A 23,791-nucleotide genomic window follows, 5' to 3' on the forward strand; every position below is an offset into this window, starting at 1 on the left:
TTACTGCATGGAGTTTCCAATGTTTACCTGTAACTGATTAAAATGGGCAGAACATGGAGCAATCTCCTTATTTCCAGGTGAATTCTTCACATTCTCTGGCATCTGAAAGTTCTCCTTCTATAAATCTTCTAGGACTATGAATCCTTGTAAACCCCAGTCATACAATTTCTCCCCACTGACCTGGACGAAGACGATGAATGGCTCGTTGTGGATAATGAAGAGAGACAGCTCATCCCACAAACCTCGGTGGATACACCAGCTTCTTTATTTCTGAACCTCTGGCCAAAACAAGTCCAACAATGCCAGCAAAACCAGTAACACCAAGTCCTGGAAAAAATCCAGGAGGTGCATTTTGGAGACATTCATAGCTGTCTACCCCCCCCCCCCCCCTTGAACCAAGCTCTTGGGTTTAGGTTGTGAGTACATTTCCTGACACCAACTTGTGGATGGCTCACAGTAATGTCAGAGATGTGAGATGCTTTCTTCAAGTTGGGTCCTTGGCTCCTCCCCATATTCAGAAAGACCCTTGGGGACGGAGGAGAGCCAAAGTTCCTTAACCTCTGCGGAAGTTTTGGGAGGTGACTTTGAAGGTGAGCAGACTCGGGCTGGCTGGCCCCCACAGACCTCTGAATTACCTTGAACGTGTTGCTGGCAGAGGTGGCCCTGGCCTCGCCCACTCTTAAAAAGGACGGTGCAGGAAGAAATGGTCCTTCTTTTCCCACTGCGTGTTGTTGTGTCTGTATGGGATTGTTGCAGAAGCAGCACCATTTTGCCAAGGAGGTGACTCATCGAGGAGCTAAGTCATGAAGGATGGAAAAAACAATACCCTGCATCCTTGGTGGTGCTGTAGGGCAACTGAACTAAACAACCCTAGAGCCAACTTAACTTATGGACTTGTTATTTTCTGAGATAATGATTTTTCCCTGGGACTCGAACCCAGGACCCCCCTGGGTCATTTTGAATAGCTTTTTGGTTACTTGCAACAGAAAGCATTCTAACTGATACACTTATTATTTCCACTAGCCCCATTTATTTAGGTTTTTGCTCCTCAAAATGTCGCAACATAGCCAGTGGGAGCCCCTCTAATTGGACATTGTGCCCTGTCAGGATAGCCTGTGACTTTCTTGAGAGTGCCCTTACTTTTCTATTTTTATTTTTAGCAACAATAGCCTGTTCCAGGCGTATCCTGAATTTTACCTGCTCCAGGTACCCCCTAAGGAGGCTAGGTTTTAGTGGAGAATAATATTGTGGACCACAATCTGGGCTCCAAGGAGTTGATGTAGGTAGAAAAAAAACACTGTTGCTGTTGGGACCCTTTTAGTCATGACAGAGCTGGAATAGGGCTAATTTCCTTAACATGTAAATAGTTCCTACAAATCAATAAGAAAAAGACCAAACTCCAATAGAAAAATGGAGCAGCTAGTTCACAGAAAAGGACATATAAGTGGCTTCTACAATATGAAAAGATGCTCAACCTTACTGAGAGCGAGAGAAACAGAAATTAAAGTTACACGAGTGTACCATTTCTCACCTGTCAGATTGGCTAGGGTAAAAGTGTTCATCAACACACTGTTGGCGAGAGGGAGGGAGAGTGAGCATTCTCACACATCAGTGGACTCGCTGATGCAAACATAAATTGTCACAACTTCTACACGGGGAGGCAATTTTACATACGCCAAATGTACACATGCTTTTGACCCAGACATTCCATTTCTAGGATTTTGTACTACATATATACCTACATTTGAGAAATGATGTATATGGCTGATGATCTCTTTTAGCAAACACTTTAAAAAAAAGATTTTTAGGGCGCCTGCGTGGCTCAGTTGGTTAAGCGACTGCCTTCGGCTCAGGTCGTGATCCTGGAGTCCCGGGATCGAGTCCTGCATCGGGCTCCCTGCTCGGCGGGGAGTCTGCTTCTCCTTCTGGCCCTCCCGACCCTCCCCCCTCTCATGCTCTCTCTCTCTCAAATAAATAAATAAAATCTTTTAAAAAAATAAATAAAAATAAATAAAAAAAGATTTTTATTTATTTGAGAGAGAGAGAGAGCACATGAGTGGGAGGAGGGAGAGATGGAGAGGCAGACTTCCGGCTGAGCAGGGAGCTGGATTTGGGACTCGAACCCAGGACCCCCAGATCATGACCTGAACCAAAGGCAGATGCCCAATCGACTGAGCCACCCAGGCACCTCGCAAAAACGCTTTTTTTAATACTTACACAAGATTGCAAACAACCTAGATGTCCAACTTTTACAAAACTGGGCAGACTATCTTTTCTACATCAAAATAGCAGCACCTTTAAGAACAAGGAAGCTCTTCAAGTCCTGATTTGGAATGATCTCCTGATTTATGCTGCAATGCCTTCGGACCAGGTCATGATCCCGGGGTCCTGGGATCGAGCCCCACATCGGCTCCCTGCTCGGCGGGAAGTCTGCTTCTCCCGCTCCCTCTCCCACTCCCCCTGCTTGTGTTCCCCCTCTCGCTGTGTCTCTCTCTGTCAAATAAATAAATAAAATCTTTAAAAAAGAAGCTTTTTATAGGTTAATTAATGGGCTTTCATACCCCCTGGTTTCTAGCTGGGTTTGTCCAGTGGAGAGCCTCAGCAGGAGGTCATAGGGAGGGAGAATGAAGTCAGCATGTTTATTCCCCTGGGTCCCTCCCTAAAAGTTCATTTTAGGCTGTGTGACTTGACAAAAGGACACTGTTCCTTCCAAGGAAGGCTTCCTTAGAAAGCTTTCTCTTTTCTAGGTTTAGTAACCTTTTCCTCAGGCCCACGGGTGGTGGCAGCTACAGGGCTGATGGACTCAGGATCTTGTAGCATTCCTTTGTGGGTCTCTCACCCCCTGTCCCTCCTTCATCATTGTCTCCTCCAATTATCCTATTGTAAATGTGTCACCTGCCTTCTATTGGGTCCTTGGCTACTCCAGGGAAGCCAGCAGAATGTGAATCTCCCCTTGCCATCCCTGGTATGTAGGACAGTGAAATAAAAGTTAGCAGAAGAGTTCTGATGCCCCATTCCCATTTCAGAGGAACAGGGAATGATCTGTCTTCTGAATTTGGAGGCATACTTTAAAATAGAAACTCGTGTTTGCTATTGGAGGCTTTTGAATGAAGGAATCTTACCAGAGATTTTTGAATCTAGTAAGGACTTCCAAGAAGACCTGAAAGAATCTTAATACATTTTGCCCTGGGGGAAGGTGGGTCCATTGTCAACTCCTCCTACTTCTCTGCAGTCCTTGACGGGTACGGAGGAGGGTGTCAGTGATTCCTTTGGCTTCACATGAACAGGCAGAAGCCACGGGACTGCAGTTTTCTCCAGGCCAAACAATGGGGCATCCAGCCTAAAAGTGGCGGAGTATTGCACTGAAAGAACCTGCTCTAGGAGTTCTTTCGACAGGAAGGATAAGCATGAAGCCAAACACACTGTTCCAAGAACCAAACACTACTCGTATAGACCTTCATATCCACACAAGCAACCAGTAGTGGATGGCAGAGATAACCTCTGACGAGTGACGTCCCTGGAATTTCTCCATGCTCTCCTTCAGAGGATGTGTAAGAGCACAAAGTTCAAAGACAGAGAGAGAAACCCCAATAAGAACGGCATACTGCGGGTGGGGTTTTTTTTAGATTTTATTTATTTGCGAGAGAGAGAATGAGAGACAGAGAGCATGAGAAGGGGGAGGGTCAGAGGGAGAAGCAGACCCCCCGCCGAGCAGGGAGCCCGATGCGGGACTCGATCCCGGGACTCCAGGATCATGACCTGAGCCGAAGGCAGTCGCCCAACCGACTGAGCCACCCAGGCGCCCCTGCGGGTGGGTTTTAAGTGATAATAAATTGGCTCAGATCGGCGGACAAGTGAAATGTGAAACGTAGGGATCTGGAGGCAGGGTCGGTGGACAGGACATGGCGCCAGGCTGTCCGAAAGTTCTTCTCTAAGTGGAGGTTGAGGCTCTGGAGGACAATGAATGGGAGGGGAAGTCGGTCAGGGGTTGGAGTCAATGCGAAGACGAGAGGGCTTCCAGTTTGAGGGGAAGAAGATCAAGGGTTTATTGGCAGCAGTGTGACCTGCAGAAGACAGTCCCCGAGGGATGGCAGCAACACCGCTCCGTGGATGTGCTGTGAGGCGAGTGTTGAGATCGCCCGCGGTCCCCGATTCTTGAGCGTTAAGAGAGGGTGCTGAAGAGGACAAGGTAGCATCGGAGAGCAAGCGGGTTTTACAACGAAGCTTCCAAATCACCTGTGTTGAACCGACACTGAGCATCCCCTCCAAGGAAGACAGGTTTTATTTTTATAAAGGCGAGGCCTTTCTCCCCTGCTACAGCTGGGAGCAGGGCAACCAGGTCGTCTGCCTGCCCGAGGGCACTGGGGAGGGCAGCGGGGCAATGGGGGGCGGCACGGAAGAGGGGGTCGGCGATGCTGTGACGTAAGAGGGGGACGATGGGGTGCAGGAGAGGGGACAAGTGGCAAGGGTGGGGCCCGCGCGGACGGAGGCCGGGGAGACCTGGTGCTCGCGTCCCCTTGCCCAGCCAGGACCGTGAGCAGCGACCAGAACCCGTTTAAGACGCATCGGGAACAGGAACTCCAGGACAGGAAGACGGTGTGCCCGTGAGCCCGAGCAAGCCTCTGAGCCCCTCTACCAGATCCCAAGAAACCCACCGCCCCCCTTGTCACCGATTCCATCTTCTTCCTCCAGGTGGGGCTCCTGGAAAGATGGGTTAATCCTGCCTGTAGCAGGGAGAAGGCCGTTGGACCTTCCCAGGAATGAGAGATTCCACGAGGATAAGGATCTCGACTTCTCTTTCTCGCTCGCAAGAGCGTATGTGCCGGGTGGACGGTGGGCACTTGCACCCCAACGTGGGAAGTCGGGTCCTTACTTGATCTCCTAGCATTGCCATTCTTTCCACAGGCTGGAGGGCGTGGTCCTCAAGGGGACACTGGACCTCACAAATCCAGTTAAAAGACTGGAGGATTTCCAAAGAATATTCCCGCGTGCAGAGACTGCTCTGGCTGGCCGGTTACTGCCACCTCCCAAACCTATGCACATATTTCCAAACCAGGGCTTTGAAAGAAGAGGGGCAGAGCGTAGGGGGAGTGATCTGTTAGTAGGATCAGGGGCTCAGAGCTCACAGCACGCTCCCCAACTGATGTCTTTAGAGCGGGTTCGAAATTCCCGGAAGGATCACACCCTCTTTGGGTACCAGTTCCTCAGCGGTGCAAACCCCATGCTCCTGCGGGGGTCCGCCAGCCCCCCAGCCCGGCTGGTGCTGCCACCAGGGATGGAGGACTTGAAGACGCAGCTGGAGAAAGAACTCCAGGTGCTGAGCTCCCTGTGTGCACCCACAGCCCAGCCATGTTGCCTCTGTCTCCTACCCCCCCCATTTCCTCCACCAATACTTTAATCGACACCCTCCTCCCTCTACATTTAAGGTTTCTCAACTTTGACACTGAGATTTGGGGCCAGATAACTGTTGTGGGGCTGTCCCGGGCATTGTAGGATGCTTTAGTAGTTCTAGATGCTAGAATCCCCCCTCCCCTCGTTGTGACAACCAAAAATGCCTCCAGACATTGCCAAATTGCCAAACATCCTCTGGGGGAGGGGGCAAAAATCACCTCTGGTTGAGAACCACTGAACTGACCATCTCCTCCTGTTATTCCTTTCTGTTCTCCCTCCTAGAGGGGGTCAAGCCTAATGTTACCATCTTGAAACAATAATACGTGGCCGCCCCTCTGGTCACGCTGAGGCTCCAGCCTGACGGACTCTTACCCGTGGTCATCCAGGTGAGAGGCGCTGGGTACCTTTCACACAGACATGGGTCCCCTTGAGAGACTCAGGCACACGGGTCTCTCCCCTGCTCTAGCTGCAGCCTCCTCATCATGGACGCCCCCCACCCATGCTGTTCCTGCCCTCCGATCCCCCTCTGGCCTGGCTGCTGGCCAAGACCTGGGTCCGTAGCTCTGATTTCCAGCTGCACCAGTTACAGTCACACCTCCTGGGGGGACACCTGATGGCTGAGGTTATTTCTGTGGCCACAATGAGGACCCTGCCCAGCCTGCATCCCATCTACAAGGTCAGCATCTCTTCTGTATTTGATTGCCCTTTGGATCACACCCCTTCGCAGCTGGGGTAAGCACCTCCTCCGAGTTTAACCTTGTGGCGTGTTGGGTTAGTAGCCATCTCGGTTTAAATGCACGTGCGCGCACACGCACTCACACACGCAGACACGTGCACGCCTGGACACACACCCAGGGCTGGGAGCGTTGTTGAAATGTGGCCTCCAGGGGCACCTGGCTGGCTCAGTCGTTAAGCATCTGCCTTCAGCTCAGGTCATGGTCCCGGGGTCCTGGGGTCGAGCCCCGCATCGGGCTCCCTGCTCAGTGGAGAGCCTGCTTCTCCCTCTCCCACTCCCCCTGCTCGTGTTCCCTCTCTCGCTGTGTCTCTCTCTGTCAAATAAATAAATAAAATCTTTAAAAAAAAAAAGAAAAAAAAAAAAAAGAACCTCCAGGGGGGCGCCTGGGTGGCTCAGTCGTTAAGCGTCTGCCTTCAGCTCAGGTCATGGTCCTGGGGTCCTGGGATCGAGCCCCGCATCGGGCTCCCTGCTCTGCCGGGAAGCCTGCTTCTCCCTCTCCCACTCCCCCTGCTTGTGTTCCCTCTCTCGCTGTGTCTCTCTCTGTCAAATAAATAAATAAAATCTTAAAAAAAAAAAAAATGTGGCCTCCGGAGGTTGCCAGGTGGGTAGTAAGGGATGGGGACGTTCCCGTCAGAGAGGTCTGTAGACGGCTCTGGATAATGGCTGAGGAGGAGGGTGTGAAGGATTGAAGTACTGGGTAGGAGAAAGGGTGAGAGGAAGCCGTGTTACACGGTGGGGAGAAGAATCAAGGGTTTTTCTGAGCACGAGCGGTTTCCAACACTTACAGACACGCACCTGAAGATGTCAGAGGGCAGTCAGATATAGGAACCTGGGGTCCCTGAACAGGTCAGGGTTGGAGATACAGACTTTGGGGTTTTCAGAAAACAGAGCTACCGAAAGCCATTGTACTAGATGAAGCTGTCTGGGGTTTGTAGCTACAGCAGAGAATTCGGCCCAGGACGTAAGTGGAGGGTGCCCGGGCTTTATAAACTGGGAGGGCGGAGTGAAGTCAGACAAGGAGCAAGAGAAGGGACAGCCATTGAGGCAGGAGGGAAACAAAAGGCGTGATGTCAAGGCGGCCAAGAGGAGGAAGTGTTGAAGAGGGAGGCATGATCATCTGCGTCAAATGCTGCTGAGAAGTCACAAACAGAGAAGCCATATTTGGATGTCAGTATGGAAGCCTCTGGTTACCCACTGGTGAGTGCTATCTTAGGGGAGTGGGGGTGGTGGTAGGTGAGCGGGAGAGACAGTGCAGGGTCCCTCCTTTAAGAAGACTTGCTGTGGAAGGCAAGCAAGAAATGAGGACGCTGATGGGAAGGTGTGTGGGGGGGGCAAGGCCAGGGTTTCCTCTGTCAGGGTATCCAGGATGAAGTGTGTGTGTGTGTGAAACAGAGGGAGACAGAGAGAGGGAAGGGGGGAGGAGAGAGGGGAGGGAGTGGAGGGGGGTAGGAGAGGGAGAGAGGTTGGGGGGAGGAAGAGGTGGGGTGGAGGGGGAGGAAGGGAGGGGAGGGAGAGGGAGAGATTGCAGGAGTGACATCCCCAGAAGGGAAAAGAGGACGGGAGACTTTGCCTTCGCAGGGAGCAGAGATACTTTCTCGATGGAAGTAAGAGACACATGAGATAGTTCCATATGCGGGAAACTTGCTAGGTTTTGTGGTGTGAGACAAGAGATTCCTGGGATTCTTACAAATAATGCGAGACTGTGCAAATAAGTGAACTTGTAAAACCCTTGACCTTGGGAGGCCTTGGACAGATATTTTCCCATCTTTCTTTTCCCAAATCTTAACCTGATCCAATCCAATCCAACGGGAGGTCTCTCATTTTCATGGAGACCCATCCCCTCCCTTCTTCTCTGTCCCTGGTCCTTTAATTTCCGCTCCCCTAAGATCCTGGGGTCCCTATAACGGTCCTGTTTCTTTCTCCCCAATCAGCTCCAGATCCCTCACTTCCGCTACACCATGGAGATCAACATCCTGGCCCGGAGTAATCTTGTCTCCAAATGGGGAATTTTTGATCTGGTATGGAAAGGGATGGGTAAAGAGGGCAGAGGGTTCAACAGTGGGAGAATCCTGAGGGTTGTTTGACTTACCCTCCCAACCCCCCACAAGCCCAGCATCCTCCATGAAGGCCTCTCCCTGATCTGCCTCACACCTGAGGAGCCTTTCCTTAGAGGGGCCCGAGCAGGACCATTGACCTGGAATCTGACCCTGAACTCCTGACATGGCTAACCCTGGTGTATGTGCTGTGGGGTCGTCCTCAGGTGGTGAGCACCGGTAGTGGAGGCCACGTGGACATTCTCCAGAGAGCCACCACTTGCTTGACCTACCGTTCCCTCTGCCTTCCTGACGACCTGGCTGACCGTGGACTCTTGGATGTGAGGTCTTCTCTCTATGGCCAAGATGCCCTCAGGCTGTGGGGAATCATCAGCAGGTGAGGATGACACAGAAAGGGGGGCCCAGTGGGCTTGCCGGAGAGAACGAGGGGGCTATAGGTCCAGCTGGTCCTGTGACGGCCACCTGAGACCAAGGGCTTTCTTGCCTGGAAAGCGGGTACGTGGAGGGGATGGTCGGTCTTTTCTACAAGAGTGATGAAGCTGTGAGGGATGATCCGGAGCTGCAGGCTTGATGCAGAGAGATCAGAGAGCAGGCTGCAGGGTGCCCAGGACTGGGGGTAAGCTCAGATCCCTCCCCATTGGCCTGTGTCAACTCACACTCACCTGCCAACAATCTGTACCATCTCACAGTGTTGTCCTAAGCCACCCTACCTGGGGTTCCCTGAGCTTCCAGACATCACTCCAGAGAATCCTTCAGAAATCCGAAGGATCGAGCCTGATTCTCCAGCCCCTTCCCTCCTCACCCTCCTGTACAGCCTTCCGTGCCCACCAATCAGGACCCTGGGATCATGACCTGAGCCGAAGGCAGATGCTTAACGACGGAGCCACCCAGGCGCCCCTAAAAAGCTTCTGCACAGCAAAGGAAACAATCAACAAAACTAAAAGGCAGCCTATGGAATGGGAGAAGATATTTGCAAACCACATATCTGATAAAGGCCTAGAATCCAAAATCTATAAAGAACTTACTAAACTCAACACCCAAAAACCAAATAATCCAGTTAAGAAATGGGCAGAAGACGTGAATAGACACTTTCCAAAGAAGACATCCAGATGGCCAACAGACACATGAAAAGATGCTCAACATCACTCATCATCAGGGAAATAAAAATCAAAACCACAATGAGATACCACCTCACACCCGTCAGAATGGCTAAAATTAACAACACAAGAAACAAGGTGTTGACAAGGATGTGGATAAGAAGGAACCTTTGTGCACTGTTGGTGGGAATGTAAACTGGGGCAGCCACTCTGGAAAACAGTATGGAGTGTCCTCAAAAAATTAAAAATACAACTACCTTAAGATCCAGCAACAGCACTACTAGGTATTTACCCAAAGGATACAAAAATACAGATTCGAAGGGATACATGCACCCCAATGTTTATAGCAGCATTATCTACAATAGCCAAACTATAGAGAGAGCCCAAATGTCCATCACCTGATGAATGGATAAAGAAGATATGGTGTGTATACACACACACACACACACACACTGGAATATTACTCAGCCATCAAAAAGAATGAAATCTGGGCCCCTCGGCTCAGTCGGTCAAGTGTCTGCCTTTGGCTCAGGTCATGATCTCATGGTTCTGGGATTGAGCCCCATGTCAGGCTCTCTGCTCAGTGGGGAGTCTGCTTCTCCCTCTCGCTCTCCGTTGGTGCTCTCTCTCCTTCTCTTGCTTTCTCTCAAATAAATAAATAAAATCTTTAAAAAAAAATGAAATCTTGCCACCTGCAACAATGTGGATGGAGCTGGAGTATATTATGCTAAGTGAAATAAGTCAGTCAGAGAAAGATAAATACCATATGATCTCACTCATATGTGGAATTTAAGAAACAAAACAGATGAACATTTGGGAAGGGTGAAAAGAAGAAAAGAGAGGGAAACAAGCCATAAGTGACTCCTAAGTACAGAGAACAAACAGGGTTGATGGAGGAGGGTGAGGAATAGGCTAGATGGGTGATGGGTGTTAAGGAGGGCACTTGTGATGAACACTGGGTGTTGTATGTAAGTGATGAATCACTGAATTCTACCCCAGAAACCAATATTGCACTATATGTTAACTAACTAAATTTAAATTAAAAAATAATTTGAATTAAAATTTAAAAATTTATATATAGATATACATCCCATAAGGTCATACTCCCATGGACGACACAACAGTGCATAAGAGTACAAAATGGATTTAGAGACACAAAAGGAATTTGTCCAGAACATTCCCTTTGTAGCAGACATCCTCAGTGTTTAGGAGAGATTCTCTTGCACACACACCCCCAACCTTGGCTTTAGAGAGAAAACAACCCTACCCTTCTCTCATGTTGGTAAGAAAGTAGGAACTTTCCCTTCAAAACACTGAACTCCACAGAACACTGGTGACTTGTTCTACCTGTCCTGTTTCTGTAGTGATCAGAATGGGGTGGTTGATAACAGAATCATTTTTGAACTGACGCCTTCAGTAAGCTCTGGGTGGGGTGGAAAAATCGAGATGGAGTGGAGGGCTAGTGAGGGTCCCCCATCCTAGGATGGGAGCACTTGGTTAAGCAATCGCCACTGTCTTCTGGGGCTCATCGTATGACCACTCAGGGCAAGGTTTTGGGAGATGCAGTAGCCAAATCTAAGAATGGCGGTCTTGTGACCCTGTGACGCAGCAGAAGAGAAAAATCTCAGTTCAAGCTTTCTCCTCTGAAAGCAGATGGAAAAGCAGAATACTTATGTGACTCTGTGATGGCACACTTTTCGATTAGTCAGTGATACGAGGCGACTGGTGCCGAATCAAGAAATTGATTGTGAGTCTTGATGAATAGTGACGTCCGAATCATCTCAGCACCTGCTTTCTAACAGCAAACTTGTTATTAATAACTGTGAAAGTGGAGAATCTGGCAACTGAAGAAGATATCTGGGTGGAACAAGAGATTTTAGGGAGCTCTCTCCCCAGACTTCACCACTCCACCAAATCCTGTCTCCATTTGAGCCCTTAGTTATGATCAAAGATATTAGACTATTTCACTGTGAAGTGATTTCCACCATTATCACGGGAATCCAGCATGTGAGCAGGAGGATGGTAACATTTAAGGGCTGGACTACCATGCTCTCTGCACTCCCCATTTGTGCCCCCAAGGCAAGGCAATATAGCAAAGAGGTCAGCAGAGACACGGGGAGGTTTCTAGCTCGCTGCCAAGACACTTAAACACGTGGTCGTTAAGTTTCTGACGATGGCTCGTATGCCAGAAGTACACTAAATTTCTATGTGGATTTCTTTCTCAGAGACAGGAACCAGGGGGAAGATGGTTAAAGACATATAGATATAGTTAAAGATATATAGATGGATATAGATCTATCCCTCTATAGCTATAGATCTGTAAACATCTATACAGAGAGAGGGAGAGAGAGGGAGAGAGAGAATATAGAATTTTTTTTCTCTACAACATAGGAACATGAGTATGGCTGCCAAGAGATGGCCATGGTACTATGCTTTCAGCAAATATCCCCTTTAGGGGGAGAAACTACCAGTTATTTGCATCCATTATCTCAAATTAGGAAATGTGAATCAAAAAATTAATAACAAACATGTCAAGGTGACTTTGGGAAATTCCACCCCATCCTCACTACTGCAAAACCTTTAGGCAATGGGAAAAACCCTCCAAGTCAAAACAAGGTTAGGTCATATTCAAACAAGATCATCTGCTGTGAGTGAGACCTAAAGATTTGAGACCATCTCAAGGGAAGAATCTCAGAGTGTGAGATGATAGAGGAAGTCTGGAGTAGTGGTTAAGGGCACAAACTTTTGAGCCAGACACACTTGAGTCCACTTCTAGCCCCACCTCTAACTTGCTGTATGATCCGTAACACATTACTGAGCATCTCAGAGTCCTTGCACACTCATCTACGAAATAAAAACAATAGCACCTACATCATAGAGCTGCTTGGACATTAAAAGAGTTACTGTGAACACTGCTCTAAACACAATATGTAAGGTTTAATAATCATTCAACAAATAGTAGAGATCATCATTATGCACAAGGAAACCCCAAGATTTAAAGCGGAGCCGAGCGTGTGACTGAGCTGAAGGGGACCCATACTGGGCACAGATGGACCAAGGGGAAGTCATCAGTTGCAAATCATGCTGTGGCTTTGTGAAGACCTGAAAGGGAAACTATATTGAAGGCAGGGATTTTTCTGCACTATTTAGGTTAGTTTTAGGGTCCTATTTTCCAGGCTTTCAGATCTTTATCAATAGTGCAGTTTCTCATGGGACCCAGAGATGTCTCCCTGTAGTTTGAGAAGACCAAAATTAATAAAGACGTACAGTTAAACCAAAATATACTGCGACCCATCACAGAGCTGAACAGATCAAAGAAAAGCCTTTAGATTCTATACCCATGGACTTCCATCTAAAACTGACTTGTCAAAGATTCAAGGGTGCGGACCACACAGAATCAGTCTCTAACTATAAACACCACTTCCACTTACAAAACCTCTGAAAGGATTATTTGAGCTTAACTCTAGGATTACATGGCGTCCACTTTCGTTACCAGTGTTGTCAATGGGTCTCTGTGCCAAAGAAAGGCTATTCAAAGCCATCAGGTTAGCTAAACAGAGTTCCCCTCTCTCTGAGACCCACGCTTTAGCACGTCACCATCAAGACGTGCAGGCTGAGAAAGCTGAGGGATCTAGCAAAGCAAGCTCATGGCTCTCCAGCTGAAACAACTCCAGGGAAATCATCCCAGGGGCCTGGAGCTACCCTTGACCTCCCTGCAACTTTGAATACACTGGGACACTGGTCAATATCGCCAGAAACAAGATAGTGGGTTAAAAGTGGTGAAGAAGGAGAAGAAGAATAGGAGGAGGAGGAGGAAGAAGAAGAAGAGGAGGAGGAAGAGGAGGAGAATCCAACAGATGTCAGTGTCAAAGACTCCACTCTGCGGAATCTGCCCCATCTTCCCCAGATACCCTTAAACACACTGGTTGAAATAATAATCCCAGTCAATGGACGTCTTATCCCCTCCCACTACCCAGGCCCTCTGACAGTCCCTCATTCAGAACACACTCACATTCCTGAGTCCCTTCTGGCTACAAGATCAATAGACATAGGACATATTTAGGAAGCAGAGCCCTTAAAAGTGGAAATAGACCCCACGTGCCCCTCCCTGGACCCTTGACGCAAACTGGTGCAGCCACTCTGGAAAACAGAACGAAGCTTCCTCCAAAAGTTATAAATGGAATTATCCTACAACTCAGCAATTGCACCACGGCATATTTATCCAAAGGATACAAAAATAGTCATTCAAATGGGCACACGCACCCCAATATTTATAGCAGCAATGTCCACAAGAGCCAAACTATGGAAAGAGCCCAGATGTCCATCGACAGATGAATGGATAGGCTTTATTTTTTAGAACAGTATTAGGTTTACAGAAAAATTGAGTAGATAGTACAGAGAGTACACATTTCAACAACGCTCCCAGTATCCTTTAAAACCTGAAGCAGTTGAAGGTCTCAGACCTAGTATTCAAGGACTCCTTGAAGAGAGCTCCTCGTTCCTCTTTGCAGACCCCGTAACACCTTCATTTTCCTAAGAGCTTATGGTCTGCTGGAGATTCTGTTAAAAAGCATGAGAAGACAAGCCACAGACCAGGAGAAAATAGTTGCAAAACACATATCCCGTAAGAGAGTTGTTTCCGAAGTATACAAAGAACTCAACAATCAGGAAACAAAGTTTTACAAATGGGCAAACGCAGACAAAACCTGCGTGATTCCACTTCTACGGAGTACCTGGAGTAGTCAGATTTATGGAGACAGGAATAGAATGCTGGTCACAAGAGTCTGGGGTGGGGGTGGCCAATCCTGGATGAATAGGTACTTGTTTCACGGATATAGAGTTCCAGCTTTGCAAGATGAACAGAGTTCTGGGGATGGGTTGCACGACAGTGTGAATGCACTTAATGCGATTGAACTGTACACAGAGAAATGGCAAAGATGGTAAGTTTTATGTTACGTGCATTTTACCGCCGTTAAGCATACAAATTTAATAATCGGCAAAAGATCTGGACAGACACTTCATCAAAGAAGATGGCAAATGAGGGCGCCTGGGTGGCTCAGTTGGTTAAGCGACTGCCTTCGGCTCAGGTCATGATCCTGGAGTCCCGGGATCGAGTCCCGCATCGGGCTCCCTGCTCGGCAGGGAGTCTGCTTCTCCCTCTGACCCTCCCCCCCTCTCATGTGCTCTCTCTCATTCTCTCTCTCTCAAATAAATAAAATCATGGGGCGCCCGGGTGGCTCAGTTGGTTAAGCGACTGCCTTCGGCTCAGGTCATGATCCTGGAGTCCCGGGATCGAGTCCCGCATCGGGCTCCCTGCTCGGTGGGGAGTCTGCTTCTCCCTCTGACCCTCCTCCCTCTCATGTTCTCTGTCTCTCATTCTCTCTCTCACAAATAAATAAAATCTCAAAAAAAAAAATTAAAAAAAAAAGAAGATGGCAAATAAGCATATGAAGAGATGCTCAATGTCGTACGTCATTAGGAGATTGTAAATGAAAACAGCAAGATACCACTACATACTGATTAGGCTGGCTAAAATAAAAAACAAAAAAACGGACAATATTAAATACTGACAAGAATGTGGAGCTGATGAGAAGCCACTTTGGAAGACAGTTGCACAGTTTCTTACAAAGCTAAATTTCAGCAATTTTGCGCTCCTGGTGGTTAAGCGATTATGTCAACACAAAAATCTGCACGTGAATCTCTATAGCCATTTTCTTCAGAATTGTCAAAAACCGTCAATAGGAGCGTGGCTAAACAAACTGTGGTGCATGCAGACAATAGAATATTATTCAACGATGAAAGCAAATGAGCTATCAAGCCATGAAAAGACATGACGAGCCCTAAATGCGTGTAAATGCATATTGTTAAGTTAAAAAAAAAAAAGCCAGTTTAAAGAGGCTGCATCCTGCATGATTCCAACTATATGACATTCTCAAAGAGGCAGAACTATCGAGACAGTAAAAAAATCAGTGGTTGCCGAAGAGGTTGTGGGGGAGGAGGGAAGGATGAGCAGGTGGAGCACCGGAAGATTTTAGATCAGTGGAACTAATCTGTATGATACTGTCATGGTGGATACATGTCATTATACCCTTACAACTGTAGAACAGTCAACTTTAACGTAAGCTCTGGACTTTAGTAAATTTCAACATTAGTTCATATAGTTACTTGACTTCCGTTACTATGTCAATATCAGTTCAATAATTGTAACAAATGTAAAATATTAATGCACGATGCATGATGTATTATTATTAATGTGGAACATTAATAGGAAAAACTATGCACAAGATGGGCGGCAGGGACATGTGGGAACTCTCTGTACTATCTACGCAATTTTTCTGTAAATCTAATACTGTTCTAAAAAATAAAGCCTATCCATTCATCTGTCGATGGACATCTGGGCTCTTTCCATAGTTTGGCTCTTGTGGACGTTGCTGCTATAAATATTGGGGTGTGTGTGCCCATTTGAATGACTATTTTTGTATCCTTTGGATAAATATGTCGTGGTGCAATTGCTGAGTTGTAGGATAATTCCATTTATAACTTTTTGAGGAAGCTTCGTTCTGTTTTCCAGAGTGGCTGCACCAGTTTGCATTCCCACCAACAGTGTAAAAGGGTTCCCCTTTCTCCAAGACAAATACCATATGATTTCACTCATATGTGGAATTTAAGAAACAAAGCAGATGAACATTGTGGAAGGGAAACAAAAATAAAATAAAATAAAATAAGAACAGAGAGGGAGGCAAACCATAAGAGACTCTTAATCATAGGGAACACACTGAGGGTTGCTGGAGGGTTGGTAGGTGGGAGGATGGGGTAACTGGGTGATGGGCATTGAAGAGGGCACGTGATGTGATGAGCACTGGGTGTTATGTGCAACTGATGAATCACTGAACTCTAGCTCTGAAACTAATAATACACTAACTAAATTGAGTTTAAATTAAAAAATAATAATAGTCTATTAATTTTTTTAAAACCTAATGGGAAAGATGTCTATTAGCCCAAGACCCGTGGGCCATAAATAAACCAATAAAGCCTAGATTCCCTCTAGTTTCAAACCCTCATAATCATCCTCACTTCAGTATCCCCGATACCAGTCACTTCGCTGGTACTGACTCATGCTTCCATCTCGAGGTCTCCAGTGATTCCCAATACCTGTCTGTCTTCACCTGGGAGAGCCAACAATGCATCTGGACAGTTATGCACCAGGGGCTTACAGCCCATCTCCTCCACCCCACCCCCAACATTAAATGCAGAGGGCTAGAGGTCAGAAAAATAACAGAGACTTTCCCATATTGGGAACACCCCATCTCAGGGTCCTGGGACCAAGCCCCGCGGCCGGGCTCCCTGCTCACCAAAGAGCCTGCCTCTCCCTCTCCCCCGTCCCTGCTAATGCTCATGTTCTCTCTCGCTATCTCGCTCTCAAATAAATAAATAAAATCTTTATTTAAAAAAGTGCCTGGTTACTAGCTTGATGGCTTTCTCCAACTGAACACACTCAGATAATCAGCACCCAGATAAAAGGGAAAAACAACAACCCAGAAGTCTCTCTCATGACCCCTTCCAGTCAGTACCCTCCTCCAAAGGGTAACCACCGGTCTGACCTCTGGCCCCGTGGATTCGTTTTGCCCGTCTCTGTACTTTGTATAATAAAGTCGCTTCATGCATGTTCTTTTGTTCAATACCATGTTTGTGAAGTTCATCCGCATGGCTGCTAATGAGCTGTGCTTTCGTTCTCGAGGCCACATGGAGTTCTTTTGTGCAAATATACCATGAGTAATGTGCTCGTTTCATTCCTGATTGCAGTTTCCAGTCGGGGACTATTATGCATATTATGAACCTTATAGTGCATGTCTTTCAGCAAACATACATGAACACGTCCGTTGGATGGATAATCGGGATTGAGTTATTGGATCCTGGGCTATGCATACGCTCGTTCTTTGTAAATATTGCCAAAAACTTTCCCAACGTGGCTGAGCCAATTTCAGCTCCCACCATCGGTTCAGGGAGCTCTGTGTGCTTCACATCCTCCCTCCACAGTCCTTTTTCCTGCAGAGCTGGGTTTTCCCTGCAGAGCTGGGCTCTCACGGAAACAGGACAGTGGGTGTGGGAGGGCGGCCTCCACCGCCTACAGAAATGCCCCAGTGCAGAGAGCTCTATTCCAGGGCAACACCTCCACTTTCTCAGGTACTTTCCAGTTTGTTTACTTCCAGTAGAAAAGAGCCCTTTGTGGGTTTTTGCCTAACAAGTGAACATCTAGCTGGGTATTCTGTGAGGGGAGAGGGAAGAAGAATCAAATACCCTGTTGAATTCATATCTATATGAATCTATTTCTTCCCAATTCTCTTTCATCATGCCTTATATCTGGAATTCAGGACTCCATCTAAGGATCTGAAAGAATGAGCAGCTCCTTCCCAAATGCAAACTGCTTCTCCCCTTTCCTGGCCCGCGGCTCCCTCTGTCCCCTTCCTCAGTCATGGCTCCCCGCACATGCTTCTAAAATCTGTCCAGATTTCCCACTCACTTCAGCTCTGTTCCAACTCTCTCACTGTGGGTCCTTTGCTTACACTCATGGTTACGGCATCTTGGAAGGAAACAGAGAAAAACCAGTCCCCCATATCCGGTCAGAACTCTTCCTCCAGGGGCACCTGGGTGGCTCAGTCGGTAAAGCCTCTGACTCTGGATTTCAGCTCAGGTCAAGATCTCAGGGTTGTGAGATCAAGCCCTGTGTTGGCTCTGCAATGAGTGTAGAGCTTGCTTGAGATTCTCTCTCCCTCTCTCTCTCTCTGCCCCTGCCCCCCCCATGCTCAAGCATGCTCTCTCTCTCTCTCTCTCTCTCTCAAAAAAAAAAAAAAGATTAAAAAGGAACCGTTTCAAATCCCTGGACATGGTCCTATGGGCATACAGCAAATGAAGCAACATTTATTCAAAGAATCTATTAAAACTCGGTTTATTTTTAATAAGTGGCACTTAAACCCAGATCTGTTCATTCCTTTCTCCCTCCCAGTGAGATGGAAACCCCACTCCAGGCTGGTAAGACCAAGAATTCAGAGCTCCTTTTCCCTCTAGCTCCCGTCGGAAGGCTATTCGCATTTGATGCACTTTTCCAAAAACATGTTCACACTCTTCATCCTGCTCCCAACTACCTGTCACTGAGGACAGGTTGTGGGGTGACGCAGCTGAGAGCCCGGGGCCCCCTCCTTCCACCCGGCCCCTGCTCGTGGGGCAGCATGGTGGAATATACCCCAGAGAATAATGTAACAAACACCCGCATACTGGCTACCCAGAATAATCAACCGTGAACATTATCGCTTCAGATATGTCTTTATATAAAATAGATAGAACGTCACAGGGGGAAAATGATCCTCTGCCCTGCCTTCTCGCTCCCTGGAAACAGCCATATTTCACGTTGCTGAAATATTTCTTCTGATGCTTATATTCATTTCTAAATAATACCCTCGTACTTCTGTTTATGGAGCAATCTGTTTGAGAAACTATTGACTGTAAATGGTACTGTAAAAAAAAAAAGAAACTATTTACTGATTATTTGCCTTTCTGCAACAGTAATGAGCAATTAGCTTTCTTAGACTCTTCGCCGAATTTCCACCATCCCCCAGGGTCTCCCGTACAATTATACCTAAATTTTTGTTAAATCGATATTCAAGAGTTTACATTTTTTTTTGATTACGTAAATATTGTTCACTGCAGAGTCCAATAAGCACAAGATTGTACTTCCTTTCTTGCCCAGCATTGCTTCCCTGGAAACTAATAATTGCCTTGATTTTTATTTGCTTAATTTTGTACGTACCTGTCCTTCACTGTCCCCCGTGTGCTCCATCCCCTCTGTAAAATGTCTATCCATTTTATTTTTTAATTATAAAGTATGTGAGATAATACATCAGGGACATTTTATCCCTTCCCAGAGCCCTCTGTCCTGCACCAACCCGAACTGGCTGCTCTTCAGCTCTGATAAACGGTTTTTATTCTGGAATTCGCCTTTATTGTTCTCCCACGTCGGATCCTCTGCTCACTAAATCCCAAGTTTTTCTCTTCTTGGTTTTTGCCTTTGTTCCGGTAGCTTCCTTACTGATCTAACTCCTTGTGCATCTTAAATATCTCCAGTCTTTCGTGACATTTAACAATTTGGTGTACATATAAGCACTGTTTTATTGTCTCTGGCTTTTGGTCGTGCTATTTTATTTTATTGTTATCTGCTGTTTTGTCAGGGAAGGCTTCTAGAATGTTCTCTTTAGCTCTAGTGATGTGAAATGTTCACGGGGTTGTGCTTGGAAACAGCCACTGATTACAGAATGGTGGTGTAGACGCTGTGGCCTCATCTGGGTGACTCTCAGGAGCCTCGTTTGGAATGCCTCCCCCGCCCCTTTCTAGATCATATCGGGCTCACACGTAAAGCCTGGAGTAAGTACCACGGCTTTGCCACTGTGATCGAAACAGCCTCAGGACAAGGCTGACCCCGTGTGAGGCAGGACGGAAAGATCCGGAGAAACCGCAACTTTGAAAACACTGCATCAAGGGGCGCCTGGGTGGCTCAGTCGTTAAGCGTCTGCCTTCAGCTCAGGTCATGATCCCAGGGTCCTGGGATCGAGGCCCACACTGGGCTCTCTGCTCAGTGGAAAGTGCTTCTCCCTTTCCCTCTGCCTCTCCCTCTATGATCTCTCTCGTACTCTCTCTCAAATAAATAAGATCTTTTTTAAAAAAATAAAATAAATGGGGCGCCTGGGTGGCTCAGTTGGTTAAGCGACTGCCTTCGGCTCAGGTCATGATCCTGGAGTCCCGGGATCGAGCCCCGCATTGGGCTCTCTGCTCAGCAGGTAGCCTGCTTCTCCCTCTCCCACTCCCCCTGCTTGTGTTCCCTCTCTCGCTGTGTCTCTCTCTGTCAAATAAATAAATAAAATCTTTAAATTAAAAAAAAGATAAAATCGGGGTGCCTGGGTGGCTCAGTCGTTGAGCATCTGCCTTCGGCTCGGGTCGTGATCTCAGGGTCCTGGGATCGAGTCCCACATCAGGCTCCCTGTTCTGCGGGGAGCCTGCTTCTCCCTCTCCCACTCCCCCTGCTTGTGTTCCCTCTCTCACTGTCTCTCTCTGTCAAATAAATAAATAAAATCTTAAAAAAAAAAAAGAAAGAAAGAAAACACTGCATCAAACTCCTCCTAAAGCTGCCATGCTCCTAGATTCTGTTGTATAAACTGGTGAATCCCCTGTATTACGCAAGCCAGCCTGACACGGGGCTTGTCTTTTGTTAACGGGGGTGATGTGATTAGTGGCAACTGAACGGGTCGCGACTGCTGTGGCTGTTTCCCTGAAACGCTGGGTGGGAGCTCTCCGGGCTTTGGCAGACCCGGCGAGGGGCAGACTGCAGAGACATGGCCAACTGGCCACATGCTATGTTCTGATGCTCCCAGCAGCAGAGAACAAGGAAGCAAAAGGTCTAGGTGAGCAGGGACGAAAGGCACAGAAGAGGGAGGACTGTCCACACAGCAGATTTCAACCTGTTCGTGAAAGATTGAAAGCAGCTAGAGAAATTGATTTCAGCTTTACATTCTAGACGCTATAAAGTGCATTGAGGGGGAATAGCAGTAAGTACCAGACCCAAGAGCCCCCCGAGAACCACTCGGAGGTCCAAGCCTTGGAGGTACCATTTACCCTGTAATACGTGTAAATGAGTGACACGAGGACCTGGCTGCAAGTCCCTCCATATATGGGCACGTGGGTGGAGGTGGAGGTCCCCGGACTGCATACCCCACCCCGCACAGCTAGCTACTCCTCTGTCACGGTTTTATTCGCGGTGTGTTCTTTCAATCGCGTGGATCTTTCCCTGAGCTGCATCCATCCGCACACATCTCCGCCCAGGTGCCCCTAGCTCACCAGGCTCGTTTTCGAAAACTTAGTCACACTTCTCCCTCAACCCCCCACTCTCGCCATCACTGCCCTCATCCTCACTGACGTTGGGCGACAGTGACGTTTTCCAGACATTCATCCCGGGAATTTCCGATTGCCTCTGAAACCAGCCCTCCTTCTTCCCTGCGCCCCATCACCAAGCCTCTTGATTCAGCCTCCACTGTGTTTCTCACACCCATCTGCTCCTTGCCATTCCCGCTCACCTCTCCCTCAGGATCATGTCCTATTTGGCCTGCTGGGGCACTGTCGTAATTGGTCTTCCGCATGCACAACCTTCAATTGCTAAAGCTCTGCCAAGTTCATCTTTCACAGGGGCTGGTCTGATGACACTCCCATTACTCAGAAATCAGCCTTGGCTCCCTGCAGAGCCATCTGCCCAGTTCAATGCACAGATTAATCTTCCCATACCTCAGTTTTTTACCATAAAAAGTCATACATAGGGAATCTGGGAAGATGGTAACCGTAGAGATGGCATAGATTTTGGATTTTCCTAAATACTCCCATAGAAACAGAACAGAGAAAATTCTCACATAAAAACAGACCAAATGGCAAATCAAAACCACAATGAGATATCATCTCACACCTGTTAGACTTGCTATTTCAAAAAGACAAAAAATAACAAGTGTTGGCAAGGATGTGGAGAAAAGGGAATCTTTGTGCACTGTTGGTGGAAATGCAAATCAGCACAGTCGCTGTGGAAAACACTATGGCGTTTCTTCAAAATTAAAAATAGCAATACAATATGATCCAGTAATTCCGCTTCTGGGTATTTATCTGAAGAAAACGAGAACACTAACCCAAAAAGATATCTGCATCCCCATGTTCACTGCAGTGTTATTTACAATAGCCAAGATACGGGGACAGCCTAAGTGTCCATTGATGGATGAACAGATAAATAAAATGTGGTGTATATATACAATGGATAATTATTCATTCATTAAAAAGTAGGAAATCTTGCCATTTGCAAAAACACGAATGGACCTTGAGGGCATTATGCTAAGTGAAATAAGTCAGGCAGAAAGAGGTAAATACTGTATGATCTCACTTATGTGTGGAATCTTAAAAAGAATAAAGAGGAGGGAGGGAAGGGAAGGAAAGGAAAGGAGAAACCAAGCTCGTAGATACAGAGAACAATTTGGTGGTTTCCAGAGGCAGAGGTGGAGGTGGGCCAAATGGGTGGAGGGGGTCAAAAAGTACACACTTCCAGTTACTTTACGCGTAAAGTACTCCTGAGAGAAGCGGGATGTAATGATGTAAACACCCGTCGAGGATGATCATTCTAGTGGTGGTGTGGACAGCATGCGTTGGAGCTGGGAAACTGGAATGGATGCCAATCCGAATCCTACAAACCCGGGTTTGTATCCCTGTCTGTGCATGAGCAGTGTGGTCTCGGACGAGCACGCATTGCTGTATGTGAAATTATGTAAATATGTCAAATTCATGGCTTATCTATGAATCTAAGTATTCCCTGAAGAATCGATCATTCCAGTTACGGATGCATCAAAAAAGCAAAGTTCCTCCAAGTTGAAATCAACAAAAATTATCCAAGAACCGCGGTGACTCAGGGCAAGAAAGATTGCATAATATGGCATGGCTGTCACCTCTTATGCGACAAATTATATGAAATCCTGATCAGAAAAACGTACTTAGCAACTTTTCTGAAAACAGAAATGAATTACATGAAATAAATTTGTACTAATTTAGTTATTATGTATGTCTTAATTTTATTACTGACACAAACATTGCCTGCCCATCAGCATATTATCCTGTTATTTTTAAACCTCTATCAGGATGGATTGTATTAGTTATAGTCTGTTCATTATTTCTGTCGAATTATTGCCGAAGCTGATTTTACCAATTGGCTTTGTAACTACCCTAAAATGAGCCTTATTTGAAGATAGTAAACTAACAACGCCAAAAGCGATAGCAAACTATCCGTTAAGTATACTGCTGGATTGGGCACCTGGGTGGCTCAGTCGTTAAGTGTCTGCTTTCGGCTCAGGTCATGATCCCGGGGTCCCGGGATCGAGTCCCGCATCGGGCTCCCTGCTCAGCGGGAAGCGTGCTTCTCCCTCTCCCACTCGCCCTGCTTGTGTTCCTGCTCTCGCTATCTCTCTCTCTGTCAAATAAATAAAATCTTAAAAAAAAAAATTACTAAAAAAAAGTATACTGCTGGATTAGGTTGCTATTCTTTTTTCTGAGATTATTTGCCTTGAATGCTCATATGTGAGATGAAATTATAATATCAGTTATGTTACAGATTATATTATATTAAATTATATTATCAGGCTTTGCTGTTTGGGATTTATGATCGTAAAATTAATCGCAAGGCTTTGCACCTTTTTATTTACGTTGGACTAGATTATTTGACATGAAAATGATAAGCATTTTGAAAGTATGAGAAAATTTTCATGGTGCCATTTTTGGATGCAATTATTTAACAAAATTGATTGACCAATGTCATATTTATTGCATGCATTCACTTTGAGTACTCTTTATTCTTGAATTAGTCATTTCTCAGAAACAAACATTTCAATCTTTTTTAAAGACCTGTCATTAATTTTTAAATAAGAAAGTGTTGCTATATCTGCTTTCTA

General features: G+C 46.7%; 1 protein-coding gene and 1 pseudogene across 1 annotated transcript; one reads left to right on the forward strand and one right to left on the reverse strand.

Moving 5' to 3' along the window:
* Positions 1 to 2,860, reverse strand: LOC123853613 (MICOS complex subunit MIC26-like; annotated as a pseudogene).
* A 1,137-nt stretch (positions 2,861 to 3,997) lies between these two features.
* Positions 3,998 to 9,037, forward strand: LOC123853612 (polyunsaturated fatty acid (12S)/(13S)-lipoxygenase, epidermal-type-like). Its single transcript, XM_064583347.1, is given in 12 exon segments — positions 3,998 to 4,059; positions 4,168 to 4,364; positions 4,523 to 4,604; positions 4,693 to 4,815; positions 4,906 to 5,009; positions 5,154 to 5,315; positions 5,638 to 5,777; positions 5,858 to 6,067; positions 8,059 to 8,145; positions 8,388 to 8,557; positions 8,674 to 8,797; positions 8,996 to 9,037. Coding segments are annotated over 12 exon segments (1,503 nt in total).
* Positions 9,038 to 23,791: the final 14,754 nt, after the last annotated feature.

The sequence above is a fragment of the Mirounga angustirostris genome, unplaced genomic scaffold, assembly GCF_029215605.1.
Source record: "Mirounga angustirostris isolate CCGP_5_RB_7025 unplaced genomic scaffold, mMirAng1.0.hap1 SCAF_17, whole genome shotgun sequence".
Classification (NCBI taxonomy): Eukaryota; Metazoa; Chordata; class Mammalia; order Carnivora; family Phocidae; genus Mirounga; species Mirounga angustirostris.